Below are 21,033 nucleotides of genomic sequence, written 5' to 3'. Positions count from 1 at the left end.
AGAGAGAGAGAGAGAGAGAGAGAGAGAGAGAGAAGAGAAAGAGAGAGACAGACAGAGATAGATACATAGATGGATAGATGGAAAGAGAGAGAGAGATAGAGAAAGAGAGAGAGAAAGAGAGACAGAGAGAGAGAGAGACAGAGAGAGAGAGAGAGGGAGAGTGAGAGAGACAGAGTACACAGAGAGAGATAAAAAGAGAGATATATAGAGAGAAAGAGAGACAGAAAAAGAGAGAAAGAGAGAGAGAGAAAGAGAGAGACAGAAAGAGATACAAAGAAAGAGAGAAAGAGAGAGAGAGAAGGATAGAGAGATAGATAGAAAGAGATACAGAGAAAGAGTGAAATAGAGATAAAGAGAAAGAGAGAGAAAGACAAAGAGAGAAAGAGAGAAAGAGAGACAGAGAGAGAATGAGAAAGAGAGACAGAGAAAGAGAGAAAGAAAAAGAGAGAGAAAGAGAGACAGAGAGAAAGATAGAGGGAGAGAGAAAGAGAGACAAAATGAGAGATAGAGATAGAGAGAAAGGTGGGTAGAGAAAGATATATATATATAATAATATATTATATATATAAAAATATAATATATATAAAATATATAAATATATATATATATATATAATATAACAGAGAGGGGGGGGAAGAGAGAGAGAGAGAGAGAGAGAGAGAGAGAGAGAAAGAGAAGAGAGATAGAGAGAGAGAAGGAGAGAGAAAGAGAGAGATAGAGAGAGAGAGAAAGAGAGAGAGAGAGAAAAAAAAAAAAAAAAGAAAAGAAGAGAGAGAGAGAGAGAGAGAGAGAGAGAGAGAGAGAGAGAGAGAGAGAGAGAGAGAGAGAGAGACCAGACAAAAATCAGCAACAAGACAACCAACCTACTGGAATATGAAACCAAATTCTCATCCTTATCAATCATTGTAAACCATCGTATTGCTTCGCTTCGACCCGGAAGGTACCGAGTTCGAACACCCGCCACTGCGCTGTGTGGTCTTGAGCAAGTCACCTCGCTCTAGCTCAATGTTCGGCGCTACACTGCGGCTGGCGCCTGGGTTATTCTAGTCTTCCCTTTGAATAGACACTTGAGAAAAAAAAATTCCCCTATTGGATGAATAAAGGGAATTTTATTTTGTATTTATTAATTTTAATTGGCATTTTAATAATTTTTACTATACAGGCTGCCACGGGTCTTTCCAGTCGTATTAAAATTATGAATAGCAACTTTAGAAATCTATTCTGGAGAATTAAGTCATTCTATTATTGTTTTAAATTTATTAAACAGACACAATTATTTGAAATCGATAAAGAATAAGAACCGATGAATATGCATAATATTATATAAATTATTACTCAGCTTTTTGACATTATTCATGTCTGCCGTAGTCTAGACAAAAGAGAACAGAAACTAAAATGAAAATGAAAGAAAGAAAAAAAAGAGTAAAAACAACAATAAAAAATAAACAACAAACATCCCCCCCCCCAATGAAAAAAACAAAAAAACACACACAAGCAAAGACAAAAAAAAAAAAAAAAACAACAACAAAAAAAAAAAACAACCCAATAACCAGCCCCCCCCCCCTCTCCCCCCCCCCCCCCAAAAAAAAAAAAAAGAACAAAAGACAAAAACAACTCCCCCCCCCCCCCCCAAAAAAAAATAATAATCAAGAAACGAATCACACAAACATATTTAAAAAAAAAACAACAAACCAAACAAGCAAAAAACAACAAAACAAAAAAAACAAACCGGAATAATTAAAAAAAACATCCCCACCTAAAATCATTATCAAAAATTGAAAACAAATTTCCAAGGACTCAACTATGCACCACTCAGAACGGGTCTCGAACCCCAGACCTCCCCGATACGAAGGCGAGGGTCATACCACAAGACCACATAGCCACAAAGTTGTAATTACAAGGAAAGAAAATATCTATAAGCGTTTGTTTGATATTTGTGATCAAACGCCTCAAGACAGTATTATATATATAAGGACAATACGCTTCAACAGTTGTAACGTCACTTCCCTCGTAATGAGGCATGGTAACTTAGTAACTGACTCTAAACTATCGGAACAATGGCGGACGCCCATATGAGATATTTATCCGACTAGCATAAAAGCGTATCCATAGGAAAAAAAAACAACATAAATCTGATCATGTTTTGACTTTTACACATTCTGATCACAAGACATATGAAAAGTTCTAGCCAGCATGAAGAATAAAAGGTACCGATTTTCTTTGTTTAGAACCACGATGGCCGCCGTTGCTGGATGACGTGACATCAGACTATTGAATCCAATTGAGGTGGTGAAAATTATATTCACAGCCAAAAATATGCGATGTCGTGCGGTAACAATGTTGTTGTTGTTTTGGTCTGACCTCCTTATCCACACAGCAGTGATTAGATAGCTGGCTCTGTTAGATCTGACGGAAGTATTTTGCGATAGACTAGCGTCCTATCGTCCGTTCGCTTAGCGGCCCGTTCCGTGCGTTTTGTGCACTTTTTGTAACCAGCAAACAAAGTACACAAATGGGTGCAGAACATTATGAAGATTCGAAAAATAGGTGGTGTGGCGGGTTGTGTATTATTTTTGTGGGATCGAGTCCAACCGATAGCTCAATGGTCTGGATTCGAACTAGTATGCGCGCTATGGCTCTCGTTACCAGCTGCGCCACTCAACCTATACCACAAACGGCTCAGGTTTAATCTAGGGGTGATTAAGAATTGCCTTAGGGTCCCTTATAACTTAATTGTATTAATAACACGTGAGTCAAGACAATAGTAACGCCCAATTCAATAATAACAATTCTATACATAACGTTTGATTAGATTGTTACAGGACAAGATAGAAAGAATAAGTATTTATTTAATATCAGGAAGAATATCTCTAATTGAGTGAATCTAATTTATTATTAATTTATCTATTGATTTATTTATTGATTCATTTACGATTGATTGATTGAGTTAGTTTCTAATCATCTGTGTCTGTGGAAAATGCATTTGAAAATGGTATAAGCCCGTTTGGCTTATCTTTATCCTGCCGGCTTGCTTGACTGAGGCAAATGTATCAGCTAGTTCCAGGGTTGGCGCCTGCTTGCAGGGTTTTCTGGACTTCACAACAGTGTGTTGTAGTAAGCGACTGACATCAGGGGTTTACCACGATGCAAAGACTGGGAGGCATGGATTCGGCACGGGCTGGGTGCTTCAAGGACAAGGACAAGGACCTTCAATTAAGAGTTAAACAACAAGGTCTTAGAGCCAATCGAGTTTGTCTTTCGCCACCGAATCGTCCTTGAGCGACACATCATAATAGCCTTTATTTGCCGACAAAGGCAAGGAGAAGCAGTAACTCCATGATAATGGGAGTTAGTATATATGTATCAAACATCAACTGACAGGCGAGCTATCTTACATGATGAGAATTTAACAGGGTTGTGTCCCTGGTATTTCTTTATTTATTTTTATTAATTATAATTGAGGTTATGATGTGTGGCCGGCGATTGGCGATAGGGTACAGACATTCAAGCAATATACATATTGAATATAAATGAAATAATAGCATAGATCATAAACAAATGTTAACTATAGTGTAAGATACATATAAATATAGTTTTGTACAGGTATTCCAACTTACGAACATCCATGAAATAACACAATTAAAATATATACACAAACTATAATGTTAATAATAGATTAAATTGAATTCACAGTAATATCTCGTTCCACTTTGAATGTTAACCAATAATTCAGTTTACCTTCAGTCGAAATAGAAGAAAAACTTTTACAAGTTTGAAATTGGGGAGATAGTTCTTCTTTCTTGGGATTCTTAGCGTGTGTGTGATTCGATTCAGAGATGAATTTGATTTTGTGATTTAAAGGACCGCGTTGAGATTATGGGAATAGCCAATCAGAAGAATGTTCCTGTTTAAGATAACCAATGATATTCATACGCTTTGATTAATACGGAGTAACAGAGAATTACCGGAGAGCTAGGCCTTAATTGCAATTTTAGCTACTCTTGAACGAGACAAGAACCTCAGGGCATATGCACGTTGGAGTCTTGTTTGGAAAAGGTAATTAGCAAGAGGTATGGATACAATGGGCAGACAACTTGAACAGGTAAATAACCCTTAAGCTGAAAGTGAGTGTTCCTTATACAATGGAAAGGTTTCCCACCTAACGACCAAAATTTTCGTTAGAAAAATTTAGAGCTTTATTGGAAAAAGACTGTCCATGTTTTGAGTATCTTACTGGAGGTGTTAATCTGCCTTGGCAAATATATGTCTCGTCCACTAGGTTTGAAGTGGTTTTGAATGAGACGCTGACGAATGATAAAGAAACACGCAGTGAAAGAAAATCGTTCGTCACAGGTGGCCCCAAATACAATTTTTTATTGAAAAGTCCTTAGAATTTATCGTCGTAAAGGTAGTGAAAACGCGCATTTTGCGACGTTTTGGGGCTAGATGACAAAAGCATTAAAAAAAACTATCAAGAGGATAGCAAACGATTGCTATAGGGAATGCGATTAGCGGAAGAGTAGCGTCCCTTGATTGGACGTCACCGGCGGAAAAGTTATTAGAGAGAGAACGTCATGTTGGTTGTGCGCATGCGTCTCTCGTGCCCGCTTCCGGTGAAAGCGGCATGAGACACTTCACCGAAGCGAGGATGAGAGAGACGCATGCGCAAAACCATTTTGACGTTCTCTCTGTAAGTTGATGTCCAATCAATGGACGCTACTCTTCCGCTAATCTCATTCCTTTTCGTCCGCTTTACGCGATGGCAACCGACTTCATGGACCAAAGAGCTCTCCGAAAGACTACTGAGAAGAAAAGAAAATACTCTCTTAATCGAATGAAAATGTAAATTGTTATATCTCTGATTATTTTAACTTTAAATTCACATTTGTGACCCCTCGTCTCAAAACGGTATTAAGTCAGGATGATTAAGATGCTGAAAATGGAATTTGTAGCTAGAAATATTATGCTTACGTTGAGTTTATATGCTTTATAGAGAAGACGGAATATCATATTTTACTGTGCTAAATACAAACAATTCATATTTTTGACCAGTTTAACTATAATTCGAATTTTTAGCATCTGGTACATCCCGACATAATACAGTTTGCCTTCTCGAGGCAGTGGGTCACATATAGAGAGATCAAAGTTGACGACACTCTAGTCTTTGTTATTGTTTTTTTTTTGCCATCCGCGTTTATGAGTAATTCTCACTAAACAGTATTATCCAGACTATAAACGTTTAAGGTTACACATAGTTTTGTGTGTTGGCCCGTTGTATTTCCGGATGGCAATATTGTGAGCTTCCTAGCCAAGCGCATACGATCTATAAAGTTTGCGTTTGTATTCGGGATACTTTGTTAAGATATCATTACCTTGTACTCCGGGAATTTCCATAAAATGAGCTGCGGTGACAATAGGTGGCATTTTTGAATTGGCAATTATGCTGTATTTTATCCAACTGTTTTAGTTTGAAAAAGAATTATTTAAACAACAATGCTGATATTCATAATGTTTTGTTAAAGTAATAATATTATTCATTTCAGCTATTACTACTTAATAGTCAGCAATGATTATATCGCGATCATAATTATGCCATACTTATATTTTTAGAGTGTTACAAAGCTTAGCATTAACAGTAACAATACATTAATTAACATAACAACAACCCTTTGATATACAACATTCACTTAAAAATTAATGTATGTTAGCATTTTTGATGTCCATAGTTGAGTATTGTAAAAACTCATTCTAATAGAAAAACAAAATCAGTCGTCGACGTGACTATGGGCTATTTCAACGGTGCCGAAACATGCGAGTTGATCGGCTTCTACCTGCTATTACATCTCAACAACACACATATCGGACTCTACGGAGACGTCGGATTAGCCATATGCAGATACCCCCCCCCCCCCCTTAAAAAAAATAAAACAAAACAAACAAGAAAAACAAAAACAAAAAAAAAAAAAAACACCCAAAAACAAAACAAAAACCCCCAGTTGAAATTTTACAAAAATCTCCAATGTATTTAAACCAAATAAGCTAAAAATTACAATTGTCGCCAACAAGAAAATCGAACGAATATATATATTTTATATATATATATATATATATATATATATATATATATATATATATACATATATATATATACATATATATATATATATATACATATATATATACATATATATATATATATATATATATATATATATATATATATATATATATATATACGTATATATGAGTTAGAGCTTTCTGGCATGCTTTTACTATGAACATCAGATGGATTCACAAAAATAATAGTTCCATTTTAATAATAATATTTTGACGATTCCCACAAAATTCAAAGTTACTGTTGCTTAAACCCATTAATCCCATTAACACTATTGAAAATACGTTTTATACTTGTAATAACAATATCGTAGCCCTTTTTATATGATGTATGTTGATGGTACCAGCATGTCGTTTAAACTATGACTACTTTCCTTATTAAAAATGATTGAAGTATCAAATATCGATCGATTTAAATGACCCTCATCCTTACAAAAACTCACTCTTAAACCTGGGACTCCGAGTCCCAGGTTTGAGAGTTTATTTACTGCCAGACTGGTGGCTCAAAAGATTCGTCTCGATCTATGTTAATTTCCATTATATAGAAGTATAATAATTTAAAAATAGACGAATGCCTGTTCGTTATAGTCTTTATTTCTTCTCAAATATTGCAGGTATTTCCTTTGGTATGTAAAAGTATTCTACCACAACCATTCTTGTTTTTCATATTATACCTTTTTCCCCAATGTCACGATCTTTATCATTAACACGTTTTGTGTTCTTTATTTTAATTCAGTGAATAACAAACGGGAACGGACTCAAAGCAAAAGGGCAACAGATGCATATATAATTAGTTCATTGTTATAATATTCCATATGTACGAATGACCTGGCTTTGAAAGTACCGCGTACCATTAACTACAACTACGCAATAATGGCCACGTCGAATATCATCCCTTTGTTCTTCGTTTCTATTATTGTAATACGTTAAAGTATAATAAAGTATAATAATAATAATAATAATAATAATAATAATAATAATAATAATAATAATAATAATAATAATAATAATAATATAATAATATAATAATAATAATAATAATAATAATAATAATAATAATAATAATAATAATAATAATAATAATAATAATAAATAATAATAATATAATAATAATAATAATAATAATATAATAATAATAATAATAATAATAAGTAGTAGTAATAATAATAATGATAATAATAATAATAATAATAATAATAGTAATAATAATAATAATAATAATAATAGTAATAATAATAATAATAATAATAATAATAATAATAATAATGATATAAGACGACCAAACTCTCCCCAAATCTTCTACTGCTCTGCGCCATCTTCCCATCTCTTTCCATTCACCCAAGCCATCTTTCCTTTATATTCCACCATTGTTTCTTCCCGCCATCAAAACAATGAATGAATCTTGACGTCACTCAGCTATTTTGACATTGGTTTTTGATTGACCGCCAGTTGGTTGATAATTTCTCATTAAATCCCTCTTACAGATTAAAAGTTACACACAATGTTTTTTTGGCGCGATCGCTCTGGCGGACAAAACTGGTAAGTATTTCACCTGAATCCATTTCCAGCAATTAAATAAATATTAATGAGAATTAATCACCTCTATGGCGATGCAAAACTAATAAGAAAGAACTGAGTGACGCCAATGTATGGATGACGTTTACGTCACTTCCTTCCTTGTCATTCTTTTTAGACTGCCAGTTGCGGAATTAAAGTGCTGTACGCTTGGATAATAAGCTCACAACATTGCCATCCGGAAGTATAACACACCAAACACAAAACTATGTGTAACCTTGAAAGTTTATAGTCTGGTTGATTCAGTTTAGTGAGGATTACTCATAAAAATGGATGGCAAAAAACAATAAGAAAGTTCTGAGTGACGTCAACTTCATCTATCTATATATTGATGTTGTGGGTATAGTTAAATAAACATAACGTTCGCTAGCCGGAAGCAACAAATCAACATATTTTTTCATGATATTTTAGTCAAAGATGCAAAATATCATGAGTTTTTCAGTGGAAGATAGTTCGAACATGACGTCACTCAGGTCTTTGTTATTGTTTTTTGCCATCCACGTTTATGAGTAATTCTCACTAAACTGTATTAACCTGACTATTAACGTTCATGGTTACACACAGTTTTGTGTCTTGGTTCATTATACTTTATACTTATGTTGTGAGCTTCTAAGCCAAGCGCATTCTATAGATAGAATGAAGTTGACGTCACTCGGGCCTTTGTTATTGTTTTTTGCCATCTACGTTTATGAGTAATTCTCACTAAACTGTTTCATCCAGACTATAAACATTCAATGTTACACATAGTTTTGTGTGTTGGTCCGTTATACTTCCGGATGGCAATGTTGTGAGTTTCTTAGCCAAGCGCAAACTATATAAATCTTTACTGGCTCTGACATAAGTGGGCGTGTCCTAGTTGGCAATCCAACTGGATTAATTACCATAATGGAATGTTTGAGAGTTAGAGCTCGCCAGGACTGTAACATTTATTGTTCAAACGTAGCATAATAATTATATAAAACCGAATGATATTTATTCATGTGTGAATACATTCATGACTACACAGTTTCTTTCACTACTATCTATTAAAACGTTCCGTTTAAAGTATTTTAATGGCATATTATTATTTTAATAATTAACCACTAATCAGCCATACTAAAAAAATACGTATCTTAAAAATTTGGCCATAAAACTCATCCTTCAAACTTAGACCGATAAAAAAAATGACCCTTATCTTGTCAAACGTTCTCAAACTTGAAACTTGGAGGATGTCCCGAGCTTGAGATTTTTGGAAAAGAAGGGGTCACCTGGATCGATCAATATTCGAAGGAAGAGTTTTCTGGCCAAAATTTTTCTAAAAATTGTGTATTTATTTTAGAAATAAAATTCGGCATTTTTTTTTTTTTTTTTGGGCAGACAAAGGATAGTTTAGATATAATGTAGCTTTTGAAGCGGTTTGAGTATAAATATCAAATTGATTTGGTAAATTTACCATTTTCATTCGATTCGTCCGTCTGTGTGTGTTTCTTATCGTGCTTAATATCGGTGAGTATTAACATATATATATATATATATATATATATATATATATATATATATATATATATATATATAAATAAACATGTCAAGTATACATATTATATTAGATAGGCATTATTCTTGAATTGCATTTTCAGCTTAAAAAAAATAATGCCCTTCCTCCATGACATCATAAGATGTCATCGCCTAGGGCATTCCATGAAGGGATATAGATAATTCATCAAACAAGATGTTTGATGTCAACAGGAATCACACATGTTGTCCAAGTGAGCAAATTTAGGGGTTAATAATCTTGCCTAAGGAAAAAAAAACAACAACAAAAGTGCCTGAACCGTGAACCTTCCGGATCACAGTGCAATGCCTTAACCACTCGGCCACTTCGCCCCCTTTTCAGCTTGTTAAATAAAAACCCGAGTCAAACACAATGCCTTCATTGAAGTAATGTGTTTTTAAAAATTTTTATAACTTCGAAAAATAATTAATTTCCTAATTTTGATCGGTCTTCTTTTTTATCTTATCATATCTTATCATATCTTATCCTCTAAAAGGCTAAAGAGGATAGATAGTCTATATATCCTTTCAATGACTTACTGTATTAACCTGACTGACTATTAACGTTCATGGTTACACACAGTTTTGAGTCTTGGTTCATTATACTTCCGGATGGCAATGTTGTGAGCTTCTTAGCCAAGCGCATTCTATCTATACTGGCTCTTACATAAGTGGGCGTGTCCCAGTTGGCAACTGGGACACGCCCACTCTGGGATCGTGGATAGCTCATACGGTAGAGTCACGCTCTCACCGGCCAGGCGGAGTTGTCGTACCAGTAAGGTCGCGGGTTCAAATCCCCAACACCGCCGCGAATTTTTAAAATTCTCTATTGTCTTCTGGCACTTTCCTACTCACTTCATCTTTTGTTGTTAATGAGTTACCCGTGTCTTGATATTGAAACAGGCTGTGTGAATCACATTAATTTGTGTTTGATTATGACACATAATTCATAGTCTTATCTTAACTCACTCAACCCTAACACCGACTATATCCGTAGTTTACTTGAGTTACTTTTACCCCATGCCGATTTATTACATTTTTCTGAGACAAATTAGAGGTGTAGTATCAAAGCTAATATTTTTAGTTTTTATATGTTAATGGTAGCTGAATAAAACTATCTATGTACATGCTTATTTTTAATACATTTTTTCCACTTTTGAAAAGTAGTAAAAATCTCTAGGATTGAGTGAGTTAATGAATTCAATTCTTTGTCGATCAATTTCTTAAATTGGTCAACAGAACTTGTGTTTCCAAATTGAATGCTAAATCCCGAATGTTGACTGTGCGATGATGTAAAGAATGTTGTCTAAATTTAGTTTTACACCTTGAAATATAACTTTTGAATTTATCACCCCTTAAATTAAACTTTTAAATTGAGCTTTTATATAGCAATCTCCACTAAAGTGCTCAAAGCGCTTTACAAGTGGTCCCTGGCCAACAGCTACATTTAACATTTAGTATGGGACATGGCGCCTGTTAGGCGATATTAACATATTTTCGAACAAAGACAACGCTGTTAACGACCGAGTACGTGAGAGAATGTGAGTAAAGGGCCTTCTCCAAGGACTCAACTATGCGCCGGGCGAGGTTCGAACCCCGGACCTTCCAATCCATAAGCGAGTGTCATACCACTAGACCACATAACCACACCCAGTCAGGTCTTTATTATTAAATCTCTGCAGCTCTGCGATTTTTCTTTCCGGAATTTAGTAATGTATTTATGTCTTTATCGTTTTTTGTTGTTGGCTGAAGAAGGGGTTTGAGCCCGAAACGTTCCGTGTTAGGTTTTTTTTGCTGTTATATTCATTTTTGTTTATTACTTTTTATATTTATTGTGGCAGTATGTATATGCATATATTATTACACTTCCAATGAGTTTGGAACTGATTTTTTGACTTCACACTGTGTTCCTACTGTGCGGCTATGTGATCTTGTAGAATGACACTCGCTTTCGGATCGGAAGGCCCTGGGTTCCATCCTCGCATGGTTGAGTCCTTGGAAAAGACTCTTTACTCAGATTCTCTCACCGTACTCAGTTGTAAGGAGAGTACCTGGCCGTTAACAGCGTTGTCTCTGTCCGAAACAAAAGAGTTGTAATATCGCCTAACTGTCGTCATGTTAAGTGTTGCTGTTGATCAGGGACCCCTTGTAAAGTCCTTTGAGCACGTTTAGTGGATATTGCGCTATATAAAAGCTCAATTCCCATCCCCCCCCCCTATTTCTATGAAAAATGATACGTGGACCATTTACTAGAACGTCTCTCATTTACTGACTAATCTATTCATTTCTTTTATCCACATTAATATTATTATAATCCATTTTTCTTTGTTTCCAATAGGGTTCATCATGGACTTTAGATCTTTCTCAGCAATTCTGTTTCTTATCCATGCGTCGTTCGCATATGTTGCCAATAAGAAAGACCTGTGCCGAACTGTGGACGCAGCTATCAGGTAAAACAATAATATAGATAGAATGAAGTTGACGTCATTCAGGTCTTTATACTATATATGGATAGTATGCGTTTGGCTAAGAAGCTCAAAACATTGCCATCCGGAATTATAACGAACCAACACAAAAAACTATGTGTAACCTGGAACTTTTATAGTTTGGTTAATACATTTTAGTGAGAATTACTCATAAACGCGGATGGCAAAAAACAATAACAAAGACCCGAGTGACGTCAACTTTAAGGACATAAGGAAAGAAGTTGACGCCATTGAGCTCGTTGTTATTGTTTTACGACAACCATTAAATCAACTAGACAATAAACATCCAAGGTTACACATAGTTTTGTGTACGTTATATCCGGCTGGTGAATGTTGTAAGTATTTTACCTACACGCGTAGCATCAATCATCATCATCATCATGTAGTTCCATATCTGAAGCAGACGTCGGAGGTCATCTTCCAACAAGCTGATCTATCTCTTGCCAATTTTATTAAAGAAGCGCCACCTTTCTCAGCCCCATCTGAAGTTCTTATCCCTTTCAAATAAGTTATTCTTTGTCTTCCTCTTATTCTTTTTCCATTCATCTTTCCAGTCAAGGCGAGTACTTCCAAACCAGGGTGGCGGATAATGTGTCCTAAAAATTCTATTTGGCGTTTGATGATTTTTGTTATCAGTGATCTTTTTCTGTTTGCCATTTCTAAAATTTCTTCTTTTCTTTTCCTTTCCAGCCATGACACCCTCATCATTCTTCTATAAAACCACATTTCCGCTGCCTCCAGTCTTTTAACCATGGTCTTGTTTATGGTCCAGCTCTCACAACCATATAGCAGCACAGACAGTACATAGCAATCCAAGACTTTGATTTTTGTTTTCATGCTAATATTCATGTTTTTCATAATTGTATCAGGCAGCTGGTTGAATGCATTCTTCGCCATACCTATTCTTTTCTTTATTTCACAATCTGATTTTCCATTGGATGTTACATTGAAGCCTAAATATTTGAAACATTCAACTTGTTGTATTGTTTGTGGTGCAACATCAGTAGGGATAACAAATATGAGATTTACTTTGAGCATTGACAAGACCTAACAAATGCAAAATTTCTTACAGAATTCCCGAATTCACTCGCGATCCGTCTCTCTCTCTCTCTCTCTCTCTCTCTCTCTCTCTCTCTCTCTCTCTCTCTCTCTGCTACTATGTGGTCTAGTGGTATGGCTCTTGATTTCGGATTGGAAGGTCTTTTTTCTTTATTTGTTGATAGAATGGTCTTGGGTTCGAGACCCGCTCTGAGCGGCGCATAGTTGAATCCTTGAAAAAGGCTCTTTATCCACATTCTCTCACCTTATTCAGGTGTAAAATGAGTACCCGGCCGTTCACATTCTTGCCTCTGTCCGCAAAAAATGTAATATCGCCTAACAGGCGTCATGTCGCGCCCTACATGATAAATGTTGCTGCTTGCTAGGTACCACTTGTAAAGCGCTTGGAGCACGGTTTATGGATATTGCTCTAAATAATTACTCTAGTTTCTTTTATGTACGAATGAATACTTCTCATAGCAGACTAGAGAGAGAAAGAGAGAGAAAGAAAGATATAATATATATATATATATATATATATATAAGAGAGAGAGAGAGAGAGAGAAGAGAGAGAGGAGAAGAAAGAGAAGAGAGAGAAGAGAGAGAGAGAGAGAGAGAGAAAGAGAGGAGAGAGGAGAGAGATAGATAGATAGAGAGAGAGAGAGAGAGAGAGGGAGGGAGAGAGAGAGAGAGAGAGAGAGAGAAAGAGAGGGAGGGAGTGAGAGAGAGGTAGAAAGGGAGAGAGTGAGAGAATGAGAGATGGAGAGAGAGTGAGAGTGAGAGAGAGAAAGGGAGAGAGTGAGAGATTGAGTAAGAGAGAGAGAGAGTGAGAGAGTGATAGAGAGAGAGAGTGAGAGAGAGAGAGAGTGTGTGTGTGTTTGTGTGTGTGAGAGAGAGATAGAGAGAGAGAGAGAGAGAGAGAGAGATAGAGAGAGAGAGAGAGAGAGAGAGAGAGAGAGAGAGCTATAATAACACTATCACAGAGACTTGGTAATGAGCGTTCCGATAAAGCGGCATGCATGCCGTTGCTATGATGCGTCTCCACAATAATACCTATCCAACCTTCTAGAAAAAATAGATGTGCTTGTCTAAGAAGCTCACAAAATACGCTTCAATAGTTGTGACGTCACTTCCCCCGTAATGAAGCAGAGTAACTTTATGACTGGCTCTAAACTATCGGAACAATGGCGGACCCCCTTATGAAATACCTTTCCGACGAGCATAAAAGTGTATCCAGAGGAGAAAAACATTATAAATCTGATCATGTTTTGCCTTTTATGCATTCTGATCACATGACATATGAAAAGTTCTAGCCAGCATGAAGATGAAGAAGTACCGATTTTCTTTGTTTAGAACCATGCTGCTCGTCGTTGCTGGGCGACGTAACGCCAGGCTATTGAATTCAATTTATAATTGACCAACACACAAACTATGTGTAAAACCATGAACTTTTATAGTCTGGATAATACAGTTCAGTGAGAATTACTCATAAACGTGGATGGCAAAAACAATTAAAAAGACCTGAGTGACGTCAAATGGATTCAATACTCTGATGTCAGGTCGCCCAGCAACGGTGGCCATCGTGGTTCTAAACAAAGAAAATCAGTACTTTTTATAGAGAGCTTTTATAGAACTTTTATAGAACTTTTCATGTCTTGTGATCAGAATGTATAAAAGTTAAAACATGATCAGATTTATATTTTTTTTCCTCTGGATACGCTTTTATGCTCGTCGGAGAAATATTTAATACGGGCGTCCGCCATTGTTCCGATAGTTTAGAGCCAGTTACTAAGTTACCATGCGTCATTACGAGGGAAGTGATGTCATGACTGTTGAAGCGTATTAACCAACACACAAGACTATGAGTAACCATGAACTTTTATAGTCCATATAATGCAGTTCAGTGAGAATTTCTTATCAACGTGGATGGCAAAAACCATAACAAAGACCTGAGTGACGTCAACTTCGATCCATCTATTCTTTTTTTTATCTTCCTCTAGATATAACGACATCAACTACCTTTTCGTAGGGCCGGACTACATCACCCTGGACGATGACAACAAGGAGGTTGACATCGGCAACAAACATGATGAATGGGGCGGTTTGGGCAGACTTGACGCGGCCTTAATGTGGAAGGATGGGGACTCCTGGTACGACAAGTGGTACCCAATTTTCTTTGAGGCCGCCACGTACTCCTACTACTCAAGCTGGAGAGGTTCAACCTATGGGCCCTACGACATCGTCTATGGTGACAATGATGATGAATGGAACTCCGAATTAAACCTCATGAACGGCGTGGACGCCGCCACATCTGTGGGCCACTTAAGCTATTTAATGAAATTCTGTAACTACGTTGTCTTCGACCATGATAAAAGTAAACCATCTCTATATCTTCAAAACATATTTGAGCTTTAAAATTGCCATACTAAAAAGACCATCACAGCACCCATTTCTACTACTACTACTATTACAACAACAACAACAACAACAACAACTACTACTACTACTACTACTACTACTACTACTACTACTACTACTACTACTACTACTACTACTACCTTACTATACTACTACTACTACTACTACTACTACTACTACTACATACTACTAACTACTACTACTACTCTACTACTACACTACTACTACTACTACTACTACTACTACTACTACTACTACTACTACTACTACTACTACTACTACTACTACTACTACTACTACTACTACTACTACTACTACTACTACTACTACTACTACTACTACTATTTACTACTACTACTACTACTACTACTACTACTACTACTAGTACTACTACTACTACTACTACATACTACTACTACTACTACTACTACTACCTACTACTAACTACTACTACATACTACACTACTACTACTACTATACTACTACTACTACTACTATTACTACTACTACTACTCTACACAATACTACTACTACTACTTACTACTACTACACAACAATACTACTACTACTACTACTACTACTACTACTACTACTACTACTACTACTAACTACTATACCACTACTACTACACTACTACTACACCACTACTACTACTACTAACTACTACTACTACTACTACTACTACTACTACTCTACTACAACTACTACTACTACTACTACTACTACTACTACTACTACTACTACTACTACTACTACTACTACTTTTACTACTATTACAACAACAACAACAACAACTACTACTACTACTACTACTACTACTACTACTACTACTACTACTACTACTACTACTACTACTACCACTACTACTACTACCACTACTACTACAACCACTACTACTACTACTACTACTACTACTACTACTACTACTACTAATACTACTACTACTACTACTACTTCTACTACTACTACTACTACTACTACTACTACTACTACTACTACTACTACTACTACTACTACTGAGCACAGTGGCTCAACGGTACGGTCTTCGCTTCGTGCCCAAAAGGTAACGAGTTCGATCACCTGCCGTTGCACTGTGTGGCTTTGAGCAAGTCATCTACCCCTAGCTCACTTTGCGGCGCTGTACTGCGACTGACGCCTGGGTATTCCAGTCTTCCTTTGGAATAGACCCTAAATACAAATTTTCTCCTTTGGGATGATTAAAAGGAATTTAATTAGATTTATTTTGTTCACACTGAAATCATACCGTTTTGAGGCGATATGTTACAAATTCACTTTTCATCATATGGTACATTCAGATATAGTACCATATTTAGACGATATGTTAAAAAAATGCTCAAAACCTATTTTTCAGGAGAGGTAATTAAAACGGGTTCCTTTGAAGGCACAGCCATTCCCTGCAACCTTCACGCTGCTATTGAAGTCAGTGACACTGAACTGGGCGTCCTCAAGTATGACCAGATGTGGGTTTTTGACGTTGACTCTCACAATATCACCGGACCACATGATGTCAACAAAGTTTTGAAGCTTAAGTCCCTCCGGTGAGTCGCATTCTGAAAGATTTGGAAATGTCTTAAAATATTGTTAGATTCAACAGCCGTTTAAGCAAGATTACAAAAGACACATCCCCTTCCTGCCCCGTATGTCAACACCCCAATGAAACAGTAACACACCACTTGCTTGAATGTCAACCTCCTGAAGACCTGAGATGCACATTCCTCCCACCAAATCCATGCATCAGTAAACACTACAAAGTCAGGTGGAACAACTACAAAAGACGTCTAACTTCTACCTCATGACACAAGACCGAAGGGCTAGAGCTCAGGTGGTCGCTGGTTCGGATAAGTAAGTAAGTAAGTAAGTAAGTAAGTAAGTAAGTAAGTTAGTAAGTAAGTGACAATGAATAGGGCGTTGTCAAGTATGACCAGCTGTGGGTTCTAGACGTTGACTCCCACAGTATCACCGGACCACATGATGCCAACAAAATTTTGAATCTAAAGCTCATCAGGTGAGTCGCATTCCGGAAGATTTGGAAATGTCTTAAAATATTGTTAGATTTAAGACGTGTTGTTATTTACAGGTAGGTCTGATAACGAAAGGAAAATAATATGTGATCCAACGTCTCAAAACGGTATAATGTCGGGATGGACCAGATGCTAAAAAGTCAAATTATAGTTAAACTGGTCAAAACTATGAAACGTTGGTATTTAGCACAGTTAAATATGATATTCCTTCTCCTCTATAAAGCATATAAACTCAACTTAAGCATGATATTTGTGGCTACAAATTCCATTTTCAGCATCTTTATCATCCCGACTTAATACCGTTTTGAGACGAGGGGTCACATATGGGTTTATTTTAACATTGCTGCAGTGGACAGTATTTTACATTGGTTAGTTAACCCGCTCCTTACCAGCCGGTTTTCAGAATTTTATCCAAAATTTTACACTCACTCTAAACAAAAACAGATTAAGTAATTCAAACAGCAAAGCAACAAATAAATTCTATAATATATAATATTGTCCTGCAAAAGGAGCTCTAAATTACTGTGTAAAGTTTGTAAAGCTATAACAAAATATTTTCTTTTAATTTTGTGATGTTTATGGTTGCATCGTTAACGAATGTGACAATTTTCTTATGGTTGGTAAGGAGAGGGTTAGAGAGAATTCCATTACAACAATAAGACCATGATTATTTGGATAACAAGACCTGTAAATCTGATAAAGTTACTGGACTATTTTTCTATATATACCAACAAATTTATACCAAGTGAGGAGAATAAAGAATATATATTAAGGAACCTATTGGGTGTTTCTCGATGCAATAGGATTAAATAGTCTGATGTCACGTCCGCCCAGCCAACGAGGAGCTTGGTTATAAATAAAGAAAATCGGTACTTTTTATTCTTCATGATAACTAGAAATTTTTCACATGTCATTTAATCACAATGGATAAAAGTCAAAACATGATCAGATTTATAGTGTTTTTCTCCTCTGGATATACTTTTATGCTCGTCGGAGAAGTATTTCATAAGGGCGTCCACCATTGTTCCGATAGTTTAGAACCAGTTACTAAGTTACTATGCGTCATTACGAGGGAAGTGACGGCATGACTGTTGAAGCCAATTGCGATGAGTCTCAATGAATTGGCTATGGTCAAGGATGACCAGATGTGGCCTTTAGAGATTGATTCAATCTGGCAATGTGTGGCTATGTGGTCTAGTGGCATGACACTCGCTTTCGGATCGGAAGGTCCTGGGTTCGAGCCTCGCGCTCGGCGCATTAGTTGAGTCCTTGGAAAAGGCTCTTTACTCACTTTCTCTCACCGTACTCAGGTGTAAAATGAGTACCTGGCCGTTAACAGCATTGTCTTTGTCCGAAATATTGTAATATCGCCTAACAGGCGTCATGTCCCGTCCTACATGTTAAATGTTGCTGTTGACCAGGGACCCCATGTAAAGCGCTTTGAGCACTTTTAGTGGATATTGCGCTATATAAAGCTCAATTTTTAATTTTAATGTCACTTGACCGCACGATAACTACAAAGTTATGCATCTGACGTCCATCAGGTGGGTCTCATTCTAGAAGGTTCGGAAATGTTTTAAGATCCTGTTATGTTCGTGATAAAAGCAGAGTCATCGGTAACGAATTGTTCACCTTCAAGGGGGACCAGATGTGGTTGAATTTTAAAAAAGCTGCTGGACCAATGAAGAAGAAGCAGAAGAAGAAGAGGAAGAAAAACAGAAGAAGAAGAAGAAGAAGAAGAAGAAGAAGAAGAAGAAGAAGAAGAAGAAGAAGAAGAAGAAGAAGAAGAAGAAGAAGAAGAAGAAGAAAAACAGAAGAAGAAGAAGAAGAAGAAGAAGAAGAAGAAGAAGAAGAAAGGGGGGGGGGGGGGAGGTGTCGCATTTTTACTTAAAATTAAATTTTCCATTTTCAATTAATACCAAAAAGTTACCGGGGGTTGGCAAGGTTGATCTAAAAATGTAATTGATTTTTAAATATATTTTCAAAAAAAAAAAAAAAAAAATCAGATTGTGTACTGAGCACGAAGATGCAGGGATCTCGGTCATCGATATGCTGTCAAGCGAGGAAGCTGGTGATGATAATGATGGTGACAAAGACAACGAGGGTGACAACAATGGAGATGACGGAGAAAGTGACGGCAACTAAAACGAATACGAGGACAAGGTTTGAGAGCAGTTTGGATGGAGAAATAGCATAGCCTGAATTCACGACAAACGACATAAAAGGATTTTGGTTCTCCTAGATAATGAAAAGTTTTGAGAAATAATAGTCAAAATTATTGATAGAATATTTATTTATGCTTTCTGATTTCTCTCCTAAAACGAATATAAATGAAAACCTCCGTATTGGAAATATATTTTCAAGTCATAAAATTTACGTTGAAGTTGTGTGTGTGTGTTTTTTTTTAAATCAATCTCTTTTCATATATTTATTTTTAGAAAACCCCATTAATGGACGCTACACAGTTAGGCCATATCAATGCAAAAGTGTATCGTTAATCATCATCATCATCATAATCATGATCATTATCATCATCATCATCATCATCATCATCATCATCATCATCATCATCATCATCATCATCATCATCATCACCATCATCATCAATCATCATCATCATCAACATCATCGTCTTCATTGAAACTGTATATATTGATAGAGTTGAGGTCATCCTGTCCTACTCAGATATCCAGGTGACGTCGTTAAATCGGCATTGAAGACAGGGAACACCCTCATTTTATAAAAAGAACATCTTTCTCTGAATAGTTCACGAAAAACAAGCACAAAATGTCGATTTGGAAAGAGAACAGGGCCTGTAGCGATGCTTTGTGATTAGCTAAAAACACACACAAAAAAAATGCCCGCCAGGCGTAAAGTACCAACATACAAAACTATGTGTGGTGAGAATATCATTGCTTGTCAAAATTAATTTTTTGTAAAACTGGATACGTGAGAACCCCCCCCCCCCTTTTGCGCCTTCATATGTCTTGTGATCAGAATGTGCAAAAGTCAAAACATAATCAGATTTATAATGTTTTTTCCCCTCTGGATACGCTTTTATGCTCGTCGGAGAAGCGTGTTAGTGAGTATTAATACGCGGTAAAAATAACGAAATTAATCAATAAATAAGTATGAAAGATTACCTTTATTCGACGTGTACACACACACACACACACACACACACACACACACACACACATATATATATATATATATATATATATATATATATATATATATGTATATATATGCAGGTCTGAAATCGAACTTAGGGGCCTAGTTTAACATTCTTGTAATGGACAATATTTTGCGACATTTTTTTTTTTGAGGTTTCCATTACAGCAATGGGCCCATGAGGAATTAGGTTATCAGACCTGCATATATGTGCAGGTCGCCTTTATTCAATCTTCAAAATAGGCTTCTTAGATATTTTCTATCCAACAAGTTGTAAAAGTTTTAGTGTCAGATCGATGTCAAATCGATATGAAATCGAGAACCAAACATCGTAAAAAGAATACATTTAATAATAAATCATATAGGCGAGGTCATTGGATGGATATTATAATAAAATAATAAAATACATAAATAAAATTCCCTTTATTCATCCCATAGGGGAAATTATTCTCTAGGGTCTATTCCAAGGGGAGACTGGAATAACCCAGGCGTCAGTCGCAGTGCAGCGCCGCAAATTGAGCTAGGGCGAGCGAGATGGCTTGCTCAAGGCCACACAGCGCTGCGGCGGGTGATCGAACTCGGTTCCTTTCGTGTACGAAGCAAAGACCGTACCGCTGAGCCACACTGACCTTCTTGAACTCTTCAGTTTGAAATTT

The 21,033-nt window shown here is 36.3% G+C and overlaps 1 protein-coding gene across 3 annotated transcripts; it reads left to right on the top strand.

Moving 5' to 3' along the window:
- Nucleotides 1-8,647: 8,647 nt before the first annotated feature.
- Nucleotides 8,648-19,579, top strand: LOC144957470 (uncharacterized). Of its 3 annotated transcripts, none has more exons than XM_078888758.1 (6): nucleotides 8,648-8,669; nucleotides 9,046-9,174; nucleotides 11,558-11,669; nucleotides 14,744-15,117; nucleotides 16,534-16,720; nucleotides 19,210-19,579. In XM_078888758.1, exons 3-6 carry the CDS (start codon nucleotides 11,566-11,568, stop codon nucleotides 19,346-19,348), a joined length of 804 nt encoding a protein of 267 aa, XP_078744884.1. In that variant the 5' UTR covers nucleotides 8,648-8,669; nucleotides 9,046-9,174; nucleotides 11,558-11,565; the 3' UTR covers nucleotides 19,349-19,579. The 3 variants fall into 3 exon arrangements, with proteins under 3 accessions (XP_078744884.1, XP_078744881.1, XP_078744883.1); XM_078888755.1 differs by lacking the exon at nucleotides 8,648-8,669 and adding an exon at nucleotides 8,695-8,733; XM_078888757.1 differs by lacking the exon at nucleotides 8,648-8,669 and adding an exon at nucleotides 8,697-8,733 and having other exon boundaries at nucleotides 9,008-9,174.
- Nucleotides 19,580-21,033: the final 1,454 nt, after the last annotated feature.

Source organism: Berghia stephanieae, chromosome 12 (assembly GCF_034508935.2).
Source record: "Berghia stephanieae isolate SIO BIC M18660-M18661 chromosome 12, UCSD_Bste_1.3, whole genome shotgun sequence".
In the NCBI taxonomy this organism is placed as follows: Eukaryota; Metazoa; Mollusca; class Gastropoda; order Nudibranchia; family Aeolidiidae; genus Berghia; species Berghia stephanieae.
This window is presented reverse-complemented; position numbering and strand designations above follow the sequence as displayed.